The sequence below is a fragment of the Pseudoliparis swirei genome, chromosome 2 (genome assembly GCF_029220125.1).
Source record: "Pseudoliparis swirei isolate HS2019 ecotype Mariana Trench chromosome 2, NWPU_hadal_v1, whole genome shotgun sequence".
Taxonomy (NCBI): domain Eukaryota; kingdom Metazoa; phylum Chordata; class Actinopteri; order Perciformes; family Liparidae; genus Pseudoliparis; species Pseudoliparis swirei.
Genome location: NC_079389.1, coordinates 497,966 through 521,862, shown reverse-complemented (window position 1 = coordinate 521,862; position 23,897 = coordinate 497,966). Strand labels below are relative to the sequence as shown.

General features: G+C 42.3%; 1 protein-coding gene across 3 annotated transcripts in view; it reads left to right on the top strand.

Annotated features, from left to right (window-relative positions):
* The first annotated feature begins 5,373 nt into the window (after window positions 1–5,373).
* pde9aa (phosphodiesterase 9aa) overlaps window positions 5,374–23,897 on the top strand; it is a 52,082-nt gene continuing 33,558 nt past the window's right edge. For all 3 annotated transcript variants that reach the window (XM_056422586.1, XM_056422576.1, XM_056422568.1), the window contains exons 1-2: window positions 5,374–5,727; window positions 20,648–20,718. In XM_056422586.1, the coding sequence (XP_056278561.1) occupies window positions 5,665–5,727; window positions 20,648–20,718 (134 nt within the window). In that variant the 5' untranslated portion in view covers window positions 5,374–5,664. The remainder of the gene's footprint in view (window positions 5,728–20,647; window positions 20,719–23,897) is intronic.

Sequence of the window (23,897 nt, the reverse complement as noted above, 5' to 3'; positions counted from 1 at the left end):
CACGTTTAGATGTGTTCACGTCTGTCTTCAGTCGATAGGCCTGTGTGTGTTCACATAGAGTCCACACCAAAGCACTCTACATTCATATTATCTAATATAGCCTATGGAGAAACCCCAAAGATGGTTTCCGAGAGGAGCAGACAGAAGGTTCTACTATATGCTTGAAGGCTGTATTCATGATGTCAAACTGATTCAGCAGCAAAAACAGGCTAACAAGAAAAATATAAAAGCTTAAAAACAATGAAATTAGCAAGTAACAATTTTGCTGTAAAGCCGAGTAGGTCTTATTCACAATCATTGACATTCAGTACACCTATAGCTAATGTAGCATAGAAGTGCTAATATAATCTGCTAATGTTAGCTATGCAGGTTTTTATGTAGAAAACGTTAGTTTAGACATTAATCAGCTAATTTAGGATAGCAGTGTTAATGTAATCTGCTAATGTTAGCTATGCAGGCTTTTATGTAGAATCTCTTTTTAACATGTGAGGATAAAGAGTGTCACTCCAACATTCATTCCCGCCGACATACTGCTCAGTGTTGAAGCTAGATGTTACGGTTATCACATGAAATGAGACGACCTGGGGAATCCAAGAGCAACAACCATGCCTCGCAGTTGGGAGGGAAGCTAATTAGCGCCTCATACAAGCAACATTTTGTCAAGGAGGTTTTTCCCTCGACCCCACACCTACAGGTACGTGGATGAAAAAGGTTTGATGGATCTCCACGAGCATTCCTTTTACGGACATTCCCATTTTATAATAATCCCATGCAGTTTGGAGCAACACCAAGCAGTACACAGGTGTTGTGGTATGAAAGCTGAGACGTGTGTGGGTCCAATGAGCCCAATCGTAATAATGTGTGATGACATTAATTCAATTCAATTCAATTCAATTCAGTTTATTTGTATAGCCCAATTTCACAAATTACAAATTTGTCTCGGAGTGCTTTACAATCTGTACACATAGACATCCCTGCCCCAAAACCTCACATCGGACCAGGAAAAACTCCCAAATAACCCTTCAGGGGGAAAAAAAGGGAAGAAACCTGCAGGAGAGCAACAGAGGAGGATCCCTCTCCAGGATGGACAGAACAATAGATGTAATGTGTACAGAAGGACAGATTTAGAGTTAAAATACATTCAATGAATATGACAGAGTGTATGAATAGTTCATAGTAGGCATATTCCACGATGGAGACCTCCACGATCCATCAGGCAGATGGCGGTGGGGAGGAGGAGTGGGCGGAGTCTCAACAGTGGGCGGAGTCTCAACAGGACAGTGGCGTAGTCATGAGCAGGAATTCCACGACCCAGACGATCCATCAGGCAGATAGGATCTATGCCGTCTCATAGGGTCCGATGACCCCATGAGACGTGAAGTCAAAAGGACTCCGGGGAGAAAGCAGAGTTAGTAAGGTGTGATTGAGAGATGAAAATTCATCCTAAAGGAGAGAAAAATTAGTCCCCATAGGAGTGTGTTAGTTAGTCCTGATGGGCAGGTGGCACCTTGCATGTTGAATGATGTCATCGTGAGAGCTAAACAAGTAAACATCCATTTACCATTACACTGACATGTGAAGTGAATTATTACAACTCATTAAAGTCTCCAGAGTTATCACAATTATAAATCAAGATTGACAATCCACAGAGGACGTTGAGTTGTTACCATCCACTCATGAAGCAGTTCAAGTTCTCTCCAATCACACCCAGATGTGGATGGAGTGAATGAACCCTTTTCAGTGTCAAACACACATATTAAGAAGCTTGTGTCCCAATCAATAACCTCTCCTCTCATTTCCGGCAATCATGAGTGTCTTCGTCTTAATAAGTGAGAGTTCCAACTTTCCTTCAACTGCAAGCTGTAATGTGAGTTTATTGCCGCAGCAGTGTTGCCTATTGGGTAATTAATTTAAAACGACACGACAGACCCTGTCTCGCCTCCCTTTTCAGGGCTTGATGGAAAGGTCATCCACTAAACCGGCTTTTTAAATACCTGCTAAATGTAATAAGGAGATCTCCAGTATTCCACTTCTCAACACTAAAGATGTGCAGTGTATTCAAAGTGATTGTATGAATGAAAAAGTGTCTGAGTGTTAGTGTGTCAATGTGTGACTGCAAGAGCTTTTCACTGTGTACATATTGTACATGTGATTGTATTTGGGTCTCTGTCTGTGCACCTGTACTGTCTTTGTGGCTAGAAATGAGTTCCAATGCTTCTGCCAGAAGTCCTTCACAACCACATAAGTCACCTGGTCACAGTGACTGGAGTTGGGCGGATGCTCCCGGGCGCAGTCTGCATGAGAACAGAAGTCAAAAGCTTGAGCGAAGGCCCGGTCGGCTCACGCACGCCCAAAGTCGGGGCTGACTGTAGAGCTAGCTGCAGAACAGGAAATGCTCGTCCGGGTCAGTTTGTCATCAAAAGGTCAGAAACATGTGCGTATGTAGAGGTGAGCTACTGCAACACATGAGTTCTGCCATCAATAGCTTCTTGTTTAAGCGGGTAGTGATGCCAGGAAGGCCGAAACAAGGATTTAGGTGTGATGACCACTTCTGATGAGGCCTACGTCATATTTACCTGTCGACCTGAGAGAAGAGACAACTTCCTGCAGGGAAGGAGGGAGACTGGAGATTTTTGCAAAATCATTATCTCTGCTTCGATAAACGTGTGCTGTGCATGTATGTGAGGTTCATGATCACTGACCCACTGCTACACATACACAATGGGCTCTATTGGACCATGGTCGTGTTGATGAGAGTGCGTACAACCTTTAAAACATCAGGTGTGGAAATCAAACTGATTCCTAATGTCAACATTAAGTCTCTACCTAATAAGTTAGAAGGACAGACGTCTGAGGACTGTCCGATAAACTCTGTGAACTCTGTGGCTCCAATATAATAGACATATGATCCATTCGGGTTTAGAGGGAGGCAAACCTTGTGTTCTTACAACGGAGTGCTCCTGAGTCTCGGCATGTCCACTCCTCTTCGGTTCAGTCAGACATCTGGCGTCTCTGTCCTCCTTGGGAGTGGTCTTCACCCCTCAGTGGGCCGTCCAATGGCCTTTCTAAGCCCTCGTCTTTGCTTCTTGGTGGTCCGCGTAATCCTCAACCTCGTCCTCTGCCTCTTCTTCTGCCTCTGGACCTCTGTGACAGTACGTCGGTTGTCCTACGGCCACGGTTCAGACAGACCATTGTCAGTTGAGCATGTGTAGTTGTTGTTTCTTTTGTCTGAGTCTCTTTCTTTTCGACAGCAGCTTGCTTCCCCGCATGATTGGCGTGTCTGAGGCGGGCATCTTCATGCCCGATGCTGCAGAGATGGTCCTCCCAGTTGCCTGGTCCTCACCTCTGGCCTCTGGGTCTTGAAGGCCGCTATTGTCATTGAATATAGTGTTGAGCGTGGTGTCAGGATCTGTGTAGCTTTCAGCAGCTTGTTGTCTGAAGGCTGTTGATTGGCTGGTGGAGTGCATGCGTCCGAGATGAGGATCCAACCCGTGAAAAAGAGGATTTCTGAGAAGCTTTGACTTCTCCTATTTTGTTTGTGTCTACATTAGGCATCATTTTAAACATGTCCATCCTTAACCTACATTCAGTTTTATCTTTCCACATTTTCAAACATTCTGTGACTTTCAATTATTTCCAACTGTTTTCCTTCTAAAGGTTTCTTTTTTTTCTTAAACAAAATTATTCTGCCACAGGAAAACCACATTTATGGCAACTCACTTCCACATATGTGTTTTTCATGAACGTGACAAGGTACTTCAGGAGGAGGCCCCTGGCTTTTACGACATTTTGACCCCATTTATTAATGAGGCTAACGCGCGTTATTGTAAACAAAGTCGTCACCGCGAGTTTCTGATTCGTTTTATGGCACAATCCAAATCAAAGCCGTCACCCCTAGATCCATTTACCTCTTCGTCTCTTAGCTCAGAGGACTCCAATATGTAACGTCTACCTCTAAGGTGTTCAACGCGACTGTCAAACATCCACTCTTTTCTTCTCGTCCTTCCTTTTCAACTAATAATAATAATACGTTTAATTTCTAAAACACTTTTCATTCAGTTTATTTTGTATAGCCCAAAATCACAAATTATCCTCAGAGGGCTTTACAATCTGTACACAGACGACGTCCTTGACCTTTGACCTCACATCGGATCAGGAAAAAGTAAAGAAGTGCTACATTTGTCTATTTAGTGAAGTAGTGGTCACATTTTTTTTGGAAATGAAGCTGTCATTCTATCGGTTGCAGAACCAGTAACTGAGAGTGAGGATTTTAAAGTGAATCCTATACTTTACAGGGAGCAAGTGAAAATATCTGAGTACGGGGGTGATGTGAGACCGTCTATTTGTCCTCGTCAGTAATCTGGCAGCGGTATTCTAGATTACCTTCAAACAGTTAATTGGAGACATACTGAGTGAGGACAAAAGGGCATTACAAAAGTCAATATGAGAAGAGATACCAGCGTGTATGATCATCTCTACTTCAGCTGTTGATAATACAGATCTCAGAAGAACCAAATGCTTAACATGGGGGTCAAACGACAAGGATTGGTCAAATATTACCCAGAGATTACGCAGGTTGAGGTGGACAGCAGGGAAGAGTGAACCGAGGCTCTGCTTGATCCTTGGGGCGGCATCATCAGGTGCGAGCGATAACTAGAACCTACGTTTTTATTAGCATTCAGTTATAAACAATTTACTGCCATCCATTCCTTAATAGCATTGACAACATCTAGGAGTGGCGTTAACCTGAAGGTCTTACGGGGTTTAAAGGAAAGATGGAGTTGGATATCATCTGCATGTAGATGAAAAGCAACGATATACGTTTTAATGATCCTAGTGGTTAGCAGGTCCGTCTTTCAATCAAGGGGTTGGTTGCTCAATCCCCACCCTAGTCGATGTGTCCTTGAGCGTGTAGTTGTGTCTACGGTGTATGAATGCACCATGATTGTAAGTCACTTTTTGATAAAAGCGTCAGATAATGTATTCTTTCCCAAAGGTAACAAGTATAAAGAAAATAACAGGGGCCCCAGAACCGAGCCCTGCGGTACCCACCTTGACAGTGGAGTTAGGCCATTAAGAAGAACACATTAGGGATGCTAGGTTCCGGAAAATTCCATTGGGTCTAGGAAATCCCATTGCATTGTTAGTTAACTCTTCAGAAACCAAGCCAGGCAACACAGCCTGACGTCACTCAAACCTATCTCTGATTGGTGGAGATGGAGACCGTAGGCTACAACTGCCCTCCCTCAGGTACTGCTTGAAAAAGAAGTTGCGTAATCTACCTGAACAACTCTGTGCAGTGTGTGTGTGTGTGTGTGTGTGTGTGTGTGTGTGTGTGTGTGTTTGCATGCGCGTGTGAGACTGTCAGTGAGCTCGCGCGCGCAGACCCAGGAGTAGTGAATGAAAAAGGCGGGCACGCGCGTGGACAGGCTTTATGAGATCCCGCAGATAGCGACGCGACACAGCGGCGAGGGACACCGGCACGAAGAGAGTTTGAGTGTTCGACGGACAAACGGGGGCAGGTGGTGATGTTGTCGGACCGGTGACTCATTACCACCCACGGTTTGTTTAACGGCGGCGAGACGAGGACCGGAGCGGTGACCGGGAGCACGGAGCAGTAAAGCGCACAGCGAAGCGGCGGCGGCGGCAAGAAGAGAGGGCACCATGGGCTCCGCTTCGTCCTCCTACCGGGTCATCTACCTGGACGTGGACGGCAGGATCCAGAAGGTAGTACAGGATGCTCCTGTGTTATATTATGGATAATATTCATTTTATTCGTAATTACCAATACCAGTATTGCAAATAAGCTACTGAATGATTGAAAAAATAATATAAAGAATAATATACATTTATATTTATACATTTTTATTATAAATGTATTTATTATTATATAAATAAGAATATACATTTATATGTATAATTTTGTATTATTAATTAATTATTATATAAACAATAATATACATTTATGTTTATACATTTTTATTATAAATGTATTTATTATTATATAAATAAGAATATACATTTATATCTTTAATTATTAATTAATTATTATATCAACAATAATATAAATGTATATTTATACATTTTTATTATTAATTTCTTATTATAAAAATAATAATATACATTTCAAATATGTTGTCACACGTTCATGCACCCATAACAGAGTTCGATATTAAGACAGCAGACCATGATAATGCCCCTGTAAAGTGTGATGTCTTCAGGGATTAATAATAATAATAATAATAATTATGCATATAGCGTTTTAAGGTACTCAAAGACACTTTACATCACATAATTAAAACCTAGAAGCTATACAATAAAACAAACTAAAATTCAATTAAAACAATAGATAAAAACAATAAGATTAAACAAAGTCATTCAACATCACAAAGGGGCTTTAAATGCATCGGCTGTGGTGAGTTTCTTCCCACACTTCGTGGGCCTATAACTGACTGAATACACTGTGTCCGTGGATCTTATACAACAGGTTGAATGATCCCCATCATTGGATGTGAGATGTGAGATGCCAAGGGAATATTCGAGGCTTGATCAGAGCTTCAGGTCTGCTTTTATTGTTTTGTGCTGTGGATAATTTACAGTGAATTGAGTCAATTATACACACGCTGACGGCCTTCATGCCTGTTTATCACTGTGAATGTAATGACACTGAGTTCTTTATTTGTGTGTGTGTATGTGTATGTGTGTGTGTGTGTGTGTTGGGCGGGCCTTTTCCTTTTATCCATCCATTTTCTGAACCTGTTCATCCGGCTCAGGGCCACAGTGTTTCTCACACACACCTAAACACTCTCAGCGTAAAACCACGAGAACCCAGATCCCACCAGAACATCCAGACGTATTGCGATCTGAACCACGCCTCAGAAAAATGAAAAACATGAACCCTTCCCCTAACAGGGAACATCATTACTTTCTCAATTTCAATGAGAAAAAGCAAACTACCCCAGTCAGCACGAAAATTAGTCCACACACACACACACACACATATCTAAAATCCCCTTCATCCACTGTTGGCCAGCCTCTGTCCCTCGCTGCCGGCTGAGGGCAGGGCACATTTGAGATGGTTTGTTCAATTATTGCTAATGGAGAGGATTGCAGCTGAAGTCATCTCAGTGTGTTGAGAGAGTGCACAAGCAGAGCTCTGTTTACATTGACCGACCAATGGAGGAGGAACAGCAGCTCATAAAAGGCTATATAACGAGGTTTATACTTCACCAGCACGTTGCATTTATTGCATTGTGTCGTCTTTATGGAGCTCACACAGTGTGGGCACACAGACATGTATTTTCCCTCATGCAGACGTTTAAATATGCGGCCGAGTGGTGGGAGGATTGCTGCTCGGTTTCAGGGTTAATACAGACAGCTGCGGGAGCTTCACGCATCAGACACGTTGGCTGTGAATAGAGGTGTTTGTTTGTGTGTGTGCGTGTGTGTGTGTGTGTGCGTGCGTGTGTGTGTGTGTTTGTGTGCGTGTGTGCCTCACAACCAGCCACATCTTTTGTATTGATGATGATATTGGGCTGTTTGTTGGTGTGGTGATACCTTGAATAAAAACAGTTTAGTACGTCAGGTGTTACTGATGGTATTAATTATGGTATTAATTATGGTATTACTTATGATATTACTTATGGTATTAATTATGGTATTACTGATGGTATTAATTATGGTATTACTTATGGTATTAATTATGGTATTACCAGGGTTTTTCCTGGGTCAAAATGGGTCTTCGGTGCTCCCAAATTATTTTTTTGCGCGCTGTGCGCACACCGTCTATTCATACAGGTCGGGTGAGTGATCAGCAGCTGTCCGCTCGGTCCATTCGCGCACCTCACAGTTGCGTATTGATCAGACAAGAAGACATGCTTATCAACTCCAGTGTTTCCCCTACTATTATAACTAGGGATGGGTATCGTTTGGGTTTTTTCCGATACCGGTGCTAAACCGGTACTTTTAAAACGATACCGGTGCCTAAACCGATATTTTTTTTAAAACGCACAATGAGGACATTAAAAACCTCTTTGGCCATATTCCCTGTAGAAGCCGTTATCATGGAGCACTGACAAACAACGGATATCAGACTGTTAACATACACAATATATGTTCTCCATGATATGATGTGATATGTATTGTCATGTGCAGACTTTATAGGGTTAATCCTGTCACTGTTTTGATGGGCAAAGAGAACAACCAATCAGAGGGACTGAAGATGACACGTGACAAATAAAGTTTTGCTTCTGACAGCGAGAGTTACACTGAAACAAATTGATGCCCCACGGTCTTTATTCCGCCGTCATTATATTCCCGGTAACACCGGGTATACAGCCGGGATCGCTGGACATCAACATATCTGCTAGCAGACTGTCACGCTCGTAGCTAGCGCTAGCTACGAGCTAGCTTAAACATGGTTATAATGGCTAATTTATTATTTCTTGGGCTACTTTTATGAATGCAAGACTTGCAATCAACGATACGGTACTAATCTGAGTTCATGCTGCTCGTCATAATCGGTCTCCCCGTGTTCAGGGGACCGGTGACGGTCTCCCCATCGCGTCCAGCCTGACGCTGGTGTGCTCGACACGGGCTCACTAGTCCACCAGAGAAGTTCACAACAATAGTTTTTTTCAATTTCAATCGGCTCAGGCACCGGAAGGAAGCACCGAAATGTGCGTTGCGTTTCGGTCCGGGTAATACCGGTTGTATTGGAACCGGTACCCCCCCCCAGTCAACAACTCTTCTCGGCTCGCGCGCGCCAGAGCTCCGATGCCGGCGCGCGCCTCGCTCAGCGGTGATTTTTTTTGTTTGTAAATTGTGTTTATTCTCAAAAGCAGAGTATACAGTTATACATTGAACTTGTCATTTTTCATTTCCCCCCCCATCCCAACACAGAACAAATCGAACACATCGCAGTGCTTGAATTGTTCAATTATTACACAACAATGAAAATAGTGTAGGAGGCAATACAGTCAAACAGAAACCAGAAATGAGTTTGAGACATTGCAAATTATTGCTAATTATAAGTTCCTACAACAGCTTCAAGACAACTTAAATAGCTTCCCCTCCCCCCTTTTGGTAAATAATTTTTTTCTTTTTTTTAAAGAAAAAAGAAACCTCAAAGATAACAGAAATGATTTATGAGTCTAATGAGAGAGTCTTCAATTTATTAAAGTATTGGATAATCGGACCCCAAGTAGATTGACATTTCTCCGGCTGTCGCCGCAACGAGAACTTGATTTTCTCCAATTTTAAGAAGAACACTAGATCCTTGAGCCACAAGGAGGAACTGGGAGGGCGAGGTGACTTCCAGTCCAGTAGGATTCTCCTTCGTGCCAAGAGGGTTGAGAAAGCAATTATATTTTTGTGTTTTTTCATCAGAGTCTGCTCTCCACTCCCCTGAACACCAAAGATGCACATCCAGGTGCTGGGTAAAATATTTAGATTAAGTGACTTTGACAGGACTTGAAATATTGTCTCCCAGTAATTTGCCAGTTGGGGGCAGGACCAGAACATGCGAGTAAGATCTGCTGGTGAGTTGTGACATCTATTGCAGCTATCTTTAACATTATTGTACATTTTTGAAAGTTTAAAGTTAGAGTAGTGTAGGCGATGCAGTACCTTGAATTGCAGAACATTTAATCGTGCACATGAAGAGCAGTTGTTGACTCTAATTAGGGCCTGGTTCCAAAGTGAGTCTGGTATGTTCATGGCAAGTTCTTTTTCCCAATCTACTTTGATTTTGACGATGTTAGTCTCAGTAATTGAATTGATAGTTTGATATATCCGGGATATAAATCCTTTTGCCTCTGGTGGTGTGTTCAGAATATCCTCATATACGGAGTCTAGCGGAGCACCAGGAAAATTGGGGTTGTTGGATTTAGCAAAGTTTTGCACTTGAAAATAGCGAAACAGATGGGAGTGAGGGATATTATATTTCTTAAATATATCTTCAGAGCTTCCAAACACCCCATTAATGTATAATTGACCCATGTTGAAAATGCCATTGTTATGCCAAAGCGAGAATGCATAGTCCAGTCTGGCTGGGGGGAAGAGGTGATTATCATGAATAGGGGTTACAGTAGATAGATCTGTGAAGCCAAATTTTGTACGAAACTGTGCCAGAATTTTTAATGTTGTGATTACTATCGGGTTGGATGAGTATTTTTTTGTGGGAGAATGGTAGTCTAGAGGTTACCAATGCTAGAAGAGAAGATGATGGGCAAGATTTAGCTTCATTTAGGCAGTATATTATTTTCTGTATATTTGCTACCCAGTAGTAATATCTGAAATTGGGAAGAGAGAGTCCACCTTGAGACCGATGTCTTTGTAGCATCACTTGACTTATCCGCGGATGTTTGTTATCCCATAGGAAACCTGTAATATGCTTCTCTAAGGTAGTAAAAAAGAGTTTAGGCAGGAACACTGGCAGACATTGAAACAGATATAAGAAGCGTGGTAGCACAATCATCTTGACAGAATTAACTCTCCCTGTTAATGAAGAATAGATGGTTTTCCATCTGTCAAATTCAGTCTTCATTTTGGTGATTAATGGAGAGAAATTCCTATTATACAAGCTCTCAAATTTACGGGTGATATAGATGCCAAGATATTTGAATTCAGAATCACAACTGTGGAAAGGCAGTTGCATTCCCGGAGTCTTTATTGTCAAGTTGTTTAAAGGGAAGCATTCACTTTTGGAGAAATTTAATTTATAGCCTGAGAATATCCCAAATTGCTTCAGGACTTCAATTAGTGCGGGGACAGATTCCACGGGGTCCGAAATATAAACTAATAAGTCATCAGCACACCAACTTAGCTTTAAGTTGGTGTGCTAGCAATCTTCCTGCTTTCTCACCATGTTCGTATTGAAATCCACGAGCCTGTAATAGTTGTTTTTCTACTTTGCCTGTCGACAGTAGGTCATACTCCTTTTGCAAGGTAAATCTTTGCTTTGTAAGTTCAGGGGAAGGTGTTGTTGAGTTTTGTAAATCTAGGTCTCTGATTGATTTGATGAGTTGATCTTGTTTCTCTCTACGCAATTTATTTTGTAACGATGAGAAGGCTATGATCTCTCCCCTCAAGACCGCTTTAAGAGTCTCCCATAGAAGAGAAGGGGATACGTCATCTTTTTGATTATTTAGAATAAAGTCATCAATTACTTTGTTGATCAATTCACAAAATGTCTTATCCCCAAGCAGAAGGGAGTTAAACCTCCACACAGGACGAGGTTTCTGTAAGAGATTAAATGATAGATCTAGAATTACTGGCGCATGGTCAGACTCTACTATTGCAGAGTATTCTGTATTAGCCACTGACGGAAGGAGGGTTTTATCAATACAAAAATAATCTATTCGAGAGTAAGACTGGTGGGTATGCGAGTAGAAAGAGAAAGTCTTATCGGTGGGGTTCCGAAACCTCCAGGGATCCACACATCCAACCTGGTCCATAAAAGCCAACAGGGTTTTTGCCATTTTTGAAGGTGGTTTTAAAGTGGGGTTTGATCTGTCCAGACTGGGATTGATTAAGCAGTTTAGATCTCCTCCGAATATTAAATTATGAGAGTTGAGGGTGGGAATACTGGAGATCATTTTCTTTATGAAGTTTTCATCATCCCAGTTAGGAGCATATACATTAACCAGTATCACTGGTGTGTGGAAGAGTGAACCTGAGATTATAATATAACGGCCATTTGGATCTGAGATTATGTCTGCTGCAGTGAATTGTACTTTTTTATGAAGAAGGATAGCCACGCCCCTTGATTTACTATTAAAGTTAGAGTGGAAGATTTGACCAATCCACGGTTTTCGTAGTCTTACTTGGTTTGCTGTTGATAGATGCGTCTCTTGTAGGAAAATGATTTCGGCCTTGAGTCTTTTCAGGTGAGCAAAGACTCTAGCTCTTTTAATGGGGCCATTTAGTCCTTTGACATTCCAGCTGACAATTCTGGTATTACCTCCTCCTGTCACGATTACATTTGACATGAGTCTACTTTGTGCTTACGGTTAAAGGTTAGTTTTGACATGGGGGCAGTGCGATTGCCGTACAACATTGAACAATATAAAACACTAAAAACTACAACATCTTGAACATAAAACACCATTCCTATGCTGGACTCCCTAACAGGGGCTAGCCGCAGGACTTCCTTAACTTGGTACTTCCGGTAAGGTCTTCCTTAATTTCTCCTAACTGGGAGATTCTCCCAACACATTAAATTAGTGTGCAAGACCAACTTTGTGACATCACAATAAAGAGTAAAGTATAATTACACACAACAAGTACATGTGGAAACGTATCAAACCGTAAGCTTGTACTACACGGGGTGGTGAGTATTTTAGAAAGCAAAAGAAAAGAGTGGCTCACACCCTATCAATAATAGGAGCGGGTATAATAAATAACCACCGGTGATAAACTGAAAAATAAAATAATCCTCTTATCAGGAGCAGAGCCTGTACATATAACCACCCCGTGTACCTGTTTATATGACCGTGATCGTGCCCTTTAGCCGGCTATCTGTCGGTCGTAGAAGGCTCTTGCTTCGTCCGGGGTGTCAAAGTAGGCGGTTTCTCCTTCAAAGGTGACGCGCAGGCGGGCCGGGTGTAGCAGTCCGAAGCGGACGCCTTTTCTGTACAGTTCTTGCTTAATGTCATTGAACGCCGCTCTCTGTTTGGCAAGTGAAGCGCTCATGTCCTGGTACACTCTCAAAGACACATTGCGGATCTTTAGTTCGTGTTTCATGGCCCATCTTAACATGTTGTCCTTATCAGAATAGCTATGAAAGCACACAATAAAAGACCTGTACTTGGTGGAGCCTCGTTCTGGTACCGGTCCGGTGCGATGTGCGCGGTCAATCAGCGGAGGTGAAGCGAACACCTCCCGCCCCGCCGTCTCCATTAGCAGGTCCGCCATAAACTGCTTCGGGCCCCTGCCAGTTTCGCTGCCCTCTGGTACGTTGATAATACGGAGGTTGGACCTTCGGGACCTGTTTTCCAGGTCCTCCACACGGTCGTGGAGCAGTTTATTCCGGGCCTGCATGGCTTTAATGGTCGCCTCGACCGAAGTGAGCCGTTCAAAGTTTGTACCCACTATCGTCTCCGTGTCGGTGAGATGCTTATTAAATGAAATCACATCCCCTCGTAGCGCGTCCATCGAGACCCGGAGTGACTGAGATGAAGTCTGTATCAGCGCCGCCATGTCTTCCTTCATACCGGTACGGTGGGTTTCCAGGAGGGCCGACAGCTGCCGCATCGTGACGGGCTCCCCCACGCTCTCGGGGGCTGAGTGGGTTTCCTCACCTGGGGATTCGCTCGCAGCCATTTTAGCTAGCGCTAGCTTTCCAGCTAGCGAAGGAGTAGCATGAGTTGCTTGGCTTTGCGAGCTTTGTTGTTGTTTGTGTTTCGGTGGCATTTTTTCGTCTGGTTGTCTTTTAGAAGGTTTGGAAACTTGTCGTATGGTAAAACGTGTGACACAAAGAAGGTCTTGGAGGTCAAATACAAAAAGTAGTCGGGAGCTTCTCCGCACGCGTCTGCTCGCTACATACTCAAACCGGAAGCCCTCAGCGGTGATTTAAAAAAAAAAAATTCCATCGCAGACTTTTTTTTGCCTTAGGCGCTCGGGATTTGTCATAGGCGCTCGGGAAAACGGCTTAGGCGCGCGTCCACATTTTCTCTATGCAGGAAAAACCCTGATTACTTATGGTATTACTGATGGTATTACTTATAGTATTACTTAAAGTATTACTTATGATATTACTTATGGTATTAATTATGGTATTACTGATGGTATTAATTATGGTATTACTGATGGTATTACTTATGGTATTACTTATGATATTACTTAAAGTATTACTTATGGTATTAATTATGGTATTACTTATGGTATTACTTATGGTATTACTTAAAGTATTACTTATGATATTACTTATGGTATTAATTATGGTATTACTGATGGTATTACTTATAGTATTACTTAAAGTATTACTTATGATATTACTTATGATATTACTTTTGGTATTAATTATGGTATTACTTATGGTATTACTTATGGTATTACTTAAAGTATTACTTATGATATTACTTATGGTATTAATTATGGTATTACTGATGGTATTACTTATAGTATTACTTAAAGTATTACTTATGATATTACTTATGATATTACTTTTGGTATTAATTATGGTATTACTGATGGTATTACTCAGTGGTGTATAGTAACGAAGTAGAAGTACTTCGTTACTTTACTTAAGTAGTTTTTTTGGGTATCTGTACTTTATTTTACTACTTATATTTCTGTTTACTTTTACTTTTACTTCACTACATTTTGCAATGAAAACTTGTACTTTTACTCTGATAGATTTCCCCTGAAACAGTATCGTTACTCGTTACTACGGAAAATAATAATCATGAGACGAACATCGGGGACTGTTGTGGAACACACCGCAGCGCACCTGAACACAGCACGAACACCAGGTTGGGCATCAGTGGTCCTTGCCACGTGTTTTCTCTTCCCAGTGATGCCCAGGATGCTAGCGAGCGAGCAGCTACAGATACGACTCATTTCATGTGGAGCAGCAATGGAAGCTACTCGAACAACCACGGGGACCAAGATCAACGTCCGTGGCCATATTTGGGCGAACTCTTTTCTTTTGTCGGAGTGAAAGTTTCTTCCTACCGGATGAAGTGCCTCTTATGCTGACCGAAAGCTACGGAGATATGGCCTTCAACAACTCACTATCCAACCTCAGGAAACACATTGAGGTAAATTAAGATTAATCCCATGAGCCACAACGTTAATGTTTAGTTTTGATAATCATCATAAACCTGTTAAGATATCTAGCAGTGTTGTCCTCAGGATTGGAGTACGATATATCTTTGGCAGGAGAGGGGAAACAGGTGTCTGATTGTCCTACGCATGTTGTATGTTAGGCTAACGTTCGCTAGCTATCGTCAATTAAATGAGACAATTAGCGTGAGTGGAGTAGACTGATCTCTAGCGAGTTAATGAGCTGAAGAAGTGTTGACAGTTGTAGAATTTGTTGATTTGAGTCGTCTTAGCTATAATATAATGCTAATCATTACAGCATTATTATAATTATTTGTATTAATATTATAAGAGTGACGGTCCAGTAATGGCGACGATATTGATTTGGGACTGTTGTTGTGTTTAACTCCAGAGATACAAGTACATATTCACAAATCAACTCTGGATGCACGGACAGTGCATGAAACTAAATGTATAAACTTCAAATTAAAACAAACTATTTTGTACAAAACTGTTGGTTGGGGTCATGACATGTTAGGAAGTGTTATTAATTCTATCATGTCTATAATACTCTCACTTTATTTCAGGAATGGACTACATCAAGCAGCACATGGAAGAACCCTCCCTGCAGCTAGGTGATGCCACCAGGTCCAGTTCATCTGATGAAGAGGATTTCTTCTTCGTCATCTCAAGCCCGTGACAGCAGCAAACAGCTGGATGGAGACGTGGATCACGTTGACTTGCTGAAATGCTTCCCAACTGTGTGCAGGCTGTCTGTGAAGCTAGACACACTCTACCTGCATCAGGGCCTGTGAAGCTAGACACACTCTACCTGCACCAGGGCCTGTGAAGCTAGACACACTCTACCTGCACCATCAGGGCCTGTGAAGCTAGACACACTCTACCTGCACCAGGGCCTATGAAGCTAGACACACTCTACCTGCATCAGGGCCTGTGAAGCTAGACACACTCTACCTGCACCAGGGCCTGTGAAGCTAGACACACTCTAACTGCACCATCAGGGCCTGTGAAGCTAGACACACTCTACCTGCACCAGGGCCTGTGAAGCTAGACACACTCTAACTGCACCATCAGGGCCTGTGAAGCTAGACACACTCTACCTGCATCAGGGCCTGTGAAGCTGGACACACTCTACCTGCACCAGGGCCTGTGAAGCTAGACACACTCTACCTGCATCAGGGCCTGTGAAGCTAGACACACTCTACCTGCACCAGGGCCTGTGAAGCTAGACACACTCTACCTGCATCAGGGCCTGTGAAGCTAGACACACTCTACCTGCACCAGGGCCTGTGAAGCTAGACACACTCTACCTGCATCAGGGCCTGTGAAGCTAGACACACTCTACCTGCACCAGGGCCTGTGAAGCTAGACACACTCTACCTGCATCAGGGCCTGTGAAGCTAGACACACTCTACCTGCATCAGGGCCTGTGAAGCTAGACACACTCTACCTGCATCAGGGCCTGTGAAGCTAGACACACTCTACCTGCATCAGGGCCTGTGAAGCTAGACACACTCTACCTGCACCATGTGAACGGCTCTTCAGCATCGCAGGACTCATCTTCAGCCCCAGAAGAGCGAGACTGACATCTGTCCATTTTGAAAATCAACTTCTTTTGAAGATGAACAATACATTTTTCACTTTAAAGTGATGATTTTGGTTGTTACTTTTGGTTCTGCTTTTTTCTGTGTTAATCGTGTTTTTATATTTTAGTAATTTCATAGTATTCATATATTGCTAAGTTCATCCTAGCTCATACTCCTTGTTCATGGCGGCCACAGCACCCAAACAAATAAACTTCATAATTCTCAAAATTCTGACCCTTTGTTTTTTTTATTAACAGCATTTACTTTTACTTTTACTTTCAATACTTAATTACATTTAATATCAGAAAATTACTTTTGATACTTAAGTTAAAAAAAATCAGATACTTTAATACTTTTACTCAAGTAGTATTCTCATAGGTGACTTTTACTTGAGTAATTTTCCAGTCAAATATCTTTACTTTTACTCAAGTATGACTTTTGGGTACTTTATACACCACTGGTATTACTTATGCAGGGTTTTTCCTGGGTCAAAATGGGTCTTCGGTGCTCCCAAAAAATCTTTTGGCGCGCTGTGCGCGCACCATCTATTCATACACGTCAGGCTGTTGAGTGAGTGATCAGCAGCTGGCCGCTCTGTCCATTCGCACACCTCACAATTCCGTATTGATCAGACAAGAAAACACGATTAGCAACTCCAGTGTTTCCCCAACCATTATAACAGGGTGAAATCTGACCGCCGTCCGTCAACAACTCTTCTCGGCTCGCGCGCGCCAGAGCTCCGATGCCGGCGCGCGCCTCGCTCAGCCGTGATGCGCGCACACAGGTGAGCACACCTCAGTGTTAAATTAAGTTTAGGGCACCAACATGGCTAGTGGCACTAGTCCCGCCCCCCTGAAGCTCTGAGCTTAGGGAAAACACTGAACTCGATTACTATTGGTCAAAACAGAACGAGGGTTCGGCTGTAGCCTCCTTGAAACATACTATTGAGAACATATTCGCTGACATGCACGTGATGAACACAGTTTTTTTTTCATCGCAGACTTTTTTTTGCCTTAGGCGCTCGGGATTTGTCATAGGCGCTCGGGAAAACGGCGTAGGCGCGCGCCCAAATTTTCTCTATGCAGGAAAAACCCTGCTTATGGTATTACTTATGGTATTAATTATGGTATTACTTATGGTATTAATTATGGTATTACTTATGGTATTATCATAAGTAAAAGTATTACTTGTGATATTACTTATAATATTACTTATGGTATTACTCATGGTATTACTTATGATATTACTCATTGGTATTACTTATGATATTACTCATGGTAATACTCATGGTATTACTTATGTCATGTCGTGTCATGTCATGTCGTGTCATGTCATCTGATGTCATGTTGTGTCATGTCATGTCGTGTCATAACATGTCATGTTGTGTCATGTTGTGTCATGTCGTGTCATGTTGTGTCATGTCGTGTCATGTTGTGTCATGTCGTGTCATGTTGTGTTGTGTCGTGTCATGTCATCTGATGTCATGTCGTGTCATGTCATCTGATGTCGTGTCATGTCATGTCGTGTCATGTTGTGTCATGTCGTGTCATGTCATCTGATGTCATGTCATGTCATGGTGATCACTTGTTCCGTGACCGGTCACTTAGCAAGCGGGGTAACAGACTCAACCTCTAAGATGTGGTTGTCGGTGTTGGTAATAACTGGTCTCAGGTCAGGGTTTCATGTCTAGCTCCTCTCTGCATACACACACGACGTGGGCGGCTGTATCACAAAGCTCTCCTCTCACTCCCCCTCGTGAGCTCTGCCCTTTCCCTCGACCGTCACTGCTTCCTGTGTTCTTCTCCCTGCGATCGGGTTGAATCTGGCGTCTCTTTTGTGCTGCGGGGTCATCGTCATGGTGCGTTCAGCAGCAGCAGAGCACCGATTATGATGAAGTGGGGTCTGTTATTGAAATCAGTTGCGGCATATTAAAACATGAACATGGAATTGTGGAGCGGCGTTAATACGGTGGGGAGAAAATTAAAATAATCACTCTGCTGAAACACTGCTGTATTTAACTAACCAAATGAATTCATAGGGGGAAAAAGACTAAAGATACAAGAGCATTAGATCTGCTGTCGTCATATCCCAGAGGACACTTTGGGTCTTTTGAGTCTTTATTATATCTTTATTGTCATTATCTTCTTCGGCGTTCAAGCCTGTTTGTCTGTGATGAAGAGCAACATGAGCGGTTCTTCTTTCTGTTCTTTATCAGTAAAGTTCAGCATTGGTTTAATCCTGAAATGGAGAGTAAATGATGACACAATAAATGCATGCATAGTTGAGTCCGGAGTAATGAAGACGCAGCTTTAGGCAGACATGATGAGCAACAGCTAAAGCAGAGATGAAATAAAATAAAATACTGCAACTTAAATGAGAACTGGGAACAGTGAAGTCCCCCAAAGACCAGAGTTTATGGGTAGCAAGGGAAAGATGATGAAATCTGATCAATACCCATCATGCTTAGCAGAAGAGTTACACATTTTAAGATGAATAACATCTGGTTAATCTGGCTGGGTGGTTATGCACTCGGCACCCTCCATCCATGAATGACTTTGAATCATCAATGTAAACGTCAGCAGAACATCATTTCTTTTATTTCAGAGAGAGATTCTCCACTTCATGAAAACTCAAAAACCTTCAGCGTAATATTTTTCTGGCCGTAGGGTTAGAACATATCACACGGTCCACGATACCAGAGCAGCTCATGAGGAGCATCAGAAATCCTTCAACTGTTGCTTTAATTTACTTATCAATCGGACCCTCTCTCCTCCAAATAATCACGTAACCATCCATCCATGAAAGGAGATCACAGAATTTGCAGCGACATTAAAGGGTTAACAAAGTACCAGCAAAAGAAACCCTGGACAGTCATGAGCTCAGAACAGCAGCATGATGTAATCCATGAAATCACACTTCTGGATATTCTGTTATTACTGATGCATTCAGAGTGACGCCACATGGTTCATACGACAGTGTCTCAGGGTTCGTACGGTCATGAACAACCTGGAAAAGTCATGGAATTTGAATATGGTTATTTCCAGGCCTAGAAAAGTCCATTAATATGTTCATTTATGCAGAGTTTTAAATAATGAATATGCTTTTAAAAGAATGACGCTCTAAATATACGCTCTTTCATACTCGCAAATTGTCCGCGCTGCAAGTGAACACACCTTAACTGAAAAGACATACATGTTTATTCTTTTAATCAAACTATTGTCTCTCATTCATTTGAGTTATTTAAGGTTATAAATTGGATGCTTTGGAATCCTCATTGTTAGTTTATATACAACATTTTCTCACCTTTTCATGTAAACACCGAGATTTCACAGAAGGTTTGGTCATGGAAAATTTGGTTTAAAGTCCCGGAAAAGTCCTGGACACCCATTGGCCAACATGTGTGTGTGTGTGTGTGTGTGTGTGTGTGTGTGTGTGTGTCTGTAAACGGAGCAGGTAAAGTGCCAATTATTCGACCATCGACTTTTTCCTGCTTCAAACTATTGATATTTCTGTCCTCTATTTATTTACCATGATTTATTGAGCTTTTTCGTGCAGAAAAGGATAAACAAATATATAAAAGAAAAATACCAACAACTATACCTGACAGCAAACTAAAGCATCCACAAAACACAACGAAGAGCTTCACGTGGTAACAGTATAAAAGTAGTTTTGACTGTCGAGTTTCTCCTCACATTGGAGGAAAGTTGATGAATCAAAGCCTGAAACACGCGAGCAGCTGTAGAGGTGGTGCTGCTGAAGCTGTGACCTCCACCAGCCCCTGTCTCCTCCACCTGTGACATGCTGCCACTGCCAGACCTCTCTCCTCCTCCACAATCATACTGGTCCAACCAGATCCTCTCCCTTAACCCCCCTCTGCCCCAGATCCTCTCCCTCAACCCCCCTCTGCCCCAGACCCTCTCCCTTAACCCCCCTCTGCCCCAGATCCTCTCCCTTAACCCCCCCCTCCGCCCCAGACCCTCTCCCTTAACCCCCCCTCTGCCCCACACCATCTCCCTTCACCCCCTCTGCCCCCGACCCTCTCCCCTAACCCCCTCTGCCCCAGACCATCTCCCTTCACCCCCTCTGCCCCAGACCCTCTCCCTTAACCCCCCCTTGGCCCCAGACCCTCTCCCTCAACCCCCCCTCTGCCCCAGACCCTCTCCCTGAACCTGGATTGGAGGTTCACTATTTCAGATGCACATTGTTGTGGTGTCATCTGTTGGAAGTCACCCTCTGACCATGTGTGAATGTGTGTGTGTGTCGTTCTCCCTCAGGTGGTGTTCAGTAGACTCTGCAGCCCGTGTGACATCAAGGAGCTGTTCTGTACAGCCCTGGGTGTGTCAAGGTAAAACACACACACACACACACACACACACTATGGAGGGTAGAAAGAATCACAATTATAAAAAAAAGAAGAATGTATCTCAGAGCAGTCAGAGGACATACCTGTGTGTGTGTGTGTGTGTGTGTGCATGTTTGTGTGTGTGTGTTGTGATTGTTTCTGAAAGTCCCAGATGTTGTGAGTCATTAGTTCACAGGCACTCACACATGTGACTCCTGGGCATCGCCATTAAAGGTGAAGTGTAATCCAACAGGTCGACACGTTTTCTTCCCACAGCTCCCATCATCATTCTGCAGGAATTGATTGGTCGGATTAAATTAGTTAATGTATGTTTCTTAAATAAACGTGTATTTGAACGCCAACATGTATTGAAGCTGAATATTTATTGAGATAAAACCATGTTGTGAATTTTGGAAATAATTATGTCAAACTATTTTTTCAACAATTTTTGGCTTTTGGACTTTTAGACGCTCTGGAGCTTTTTAAAAACATGTTTGGATGACATGGGAAACAAATCCTCCGCAGCCACCACTGGACTCTAATTCTTAAAATATAATCCCCTTCACCATGGTTACGGGCACTAGCAGCCTTATCTTCTCTCCCCTCCGTGTTCAATGTTAGCCCTGCACACGCGAAGGATATTAATGTTAATTAATAACTAGTGTGGCCTAATCTTTATCTGGAACTCTACAGAGATGCTGGTTTTAAACAGAATGAATACACATGCACACAGCGGAGGCGACCTTTGCTCACTCTTGTATCCATTATTTGGGCTTTTTACAAGTGCAACACTAATAGTAATGTAATCTTGATTCCACGTGTCCCCTTAGCTTCACAGAGGGATCCTGTGGGTGGGATGATGGCCTTTCAGGAGAAGTTTATACATATCTGAATTTAAGGCCTAAATGACAAGATTCAGACCGTTTCAATGAAATATGTCATATTTTTTAAATCGTTTATATCATTTTAATATCCATCCATCTGCGACCCCACCCCGGATTAAGCGGATGAGAATGGATCGATGGATTATATACATTATACATTATATAATGTTGACGACGTGTTTATTGTATTTTTGTTTTGCTCCTAGATCTCTGACTTGAAAGCCAATGATATTATACTTATATTGTATTGTATTGTATTTTATATATTGTTGTTGTATTTGTGTTTGAGTTTTATGGACCCATGAGCCTGGAATAAAGAAATATATATATATATATATTAGGGCTGTGAAACGATTACAAATTTTAATCGGGTTAATCACAGGTTTTTGTGGATTAATCATGATTAATCACATATTACCGATATTCTCGGTATATTTTGTGAGAACATAGAGATTTATGACAAAAGACGGATATATACATTTATACATTCTATACAATGGTGCTGCAACTCAGCAGTTATTTAGCAGTTTTCTTCCATATGGAACATTAATACATCTTCATCCTAAACAGAATGTTTAACCCTCCTGTTACCTTTCAGGTCAATTTGACCCCATTCAATGTTTAATGTCGGTGTTCTTTGGGGTCAATTTGACCCCAGGCTGTTTTTCACTGTGTCAAACATATAAGAAATATCAACTTTTTTATTTATTTAAAGGGCTATTTAGGTAGTCAACAAACAAACATAAAGTACCTCACACTTAAACTTGGAAAGCAATATTAATTCTAATAATTTTCTGGAGGTTTTAATTGCTGGGGTCAAATTGACCCCGAGGGTAAAATGTTAGTAAATGTAAAGGTAACAGGAGGGTTAAACAGAACATTTTTCTCTTGTTTGTCAACCATTAACTCCACCATGATACAATCTAAAGGCCTCTAGTCTTCCTTTAGCAGCTGCTGAGGCAAACTGACTGTGTGGGTTTTCTTCATGAACTGGGCCGTGATGAAAGGGACGGCGGGGACACCGCTGCAAAGCTGAAACCTCACCGGCCCGGACAGGTGGACAGATTGACAAGTGACTTTTTTTTGCTTGGTCCCGATGCGCGCGCACGGAGCTCTGTGGCGCGCGAGACGGAGATCTATAAGTGTTAACGCAACGCGAAGAGACAGAAATGACATGCTGCTGTGGAGATACGATCAACAACAGACGTTTAGTTTAATAAAAGAACAAAGACGTGCTATAGAGAACATGTCAGGGGGCGGGCCAATCTCTTTAATGTCATTCGATCTACCGACTACGCCGCGATCGACTGGCAGGTCGCGATCGACGTGTTGAGACCCTGATCTACAGGAAGTAAAAGTCGTCACAAGGTTTCCGGAGGTGAACCTGCGGAAGGATCATTACCGATGAACAGACCGTCTGCATGAGAGCGGACAGAGTTCAGATTGAAGTGGTGTATTGGAAGCTCATTTTGCAAGTGACTTTTTTCGTCCCGACGACCAACAACAGACGGATTGGAAGCTCATTCTGTGCATGCGTTAAATGCGTAAAAAAAAAAAAACTAGTTAAACCTGTAATTGAATTAACTGAGTTAACGCGTTATTTTTCACAGCACTAATATATATATAATATATCATATCATTATCACCCACTTGACGTCCCTGTAACTCAATCAGACTTCATCCTGTCCATGGATCACATGTCAAACTGTCCTCTGAACAAGCCTGTGGACATTGAAGACGTATTATATGTTATTATATTTTATTTCCCTCAGCATTGCTCCTCCTGCACATGTAAAGCTCATACATGTGGACATTGTTAATTATCTTTCTCTGCTGCATCGGTGCTCCATTAGGAGAAGTGTCTGGGTAGTAAAGGATAACAACTGCAGCGGGGGCCTTAAGTGAAGAAGAACTATATAAAGTCTGAGAGTTTCACTACCAGTAGTCAGTGGATTTAATGGCCTCACTTTATTTTTATGGGATTTCGATGAGTCTAGATTTCTGTTTGATTGCTTGATACATGAAGATTTAAAGCTCAGCTTGGTACTCTTGAGAAACTAGAAAGAGAACCAAAGCTCAGTGTTGCCAACTATTGTCGACTGAGAGCAGCTTGCAGCACCAAACGGTGATAAATCTGTTGGAAAAAGGCCGCCGTGTCAGCAACACTGACAGCCTCGACCCCCACGACCTCCCAAATTATCATTATGACCAGCGATTGATTTGATGGGGGGCTCGAGGGCTATTTCCCCCCTCTGGTCTATATGCATGCCTCTGCTTAATTATTAATTAGTTTCATTT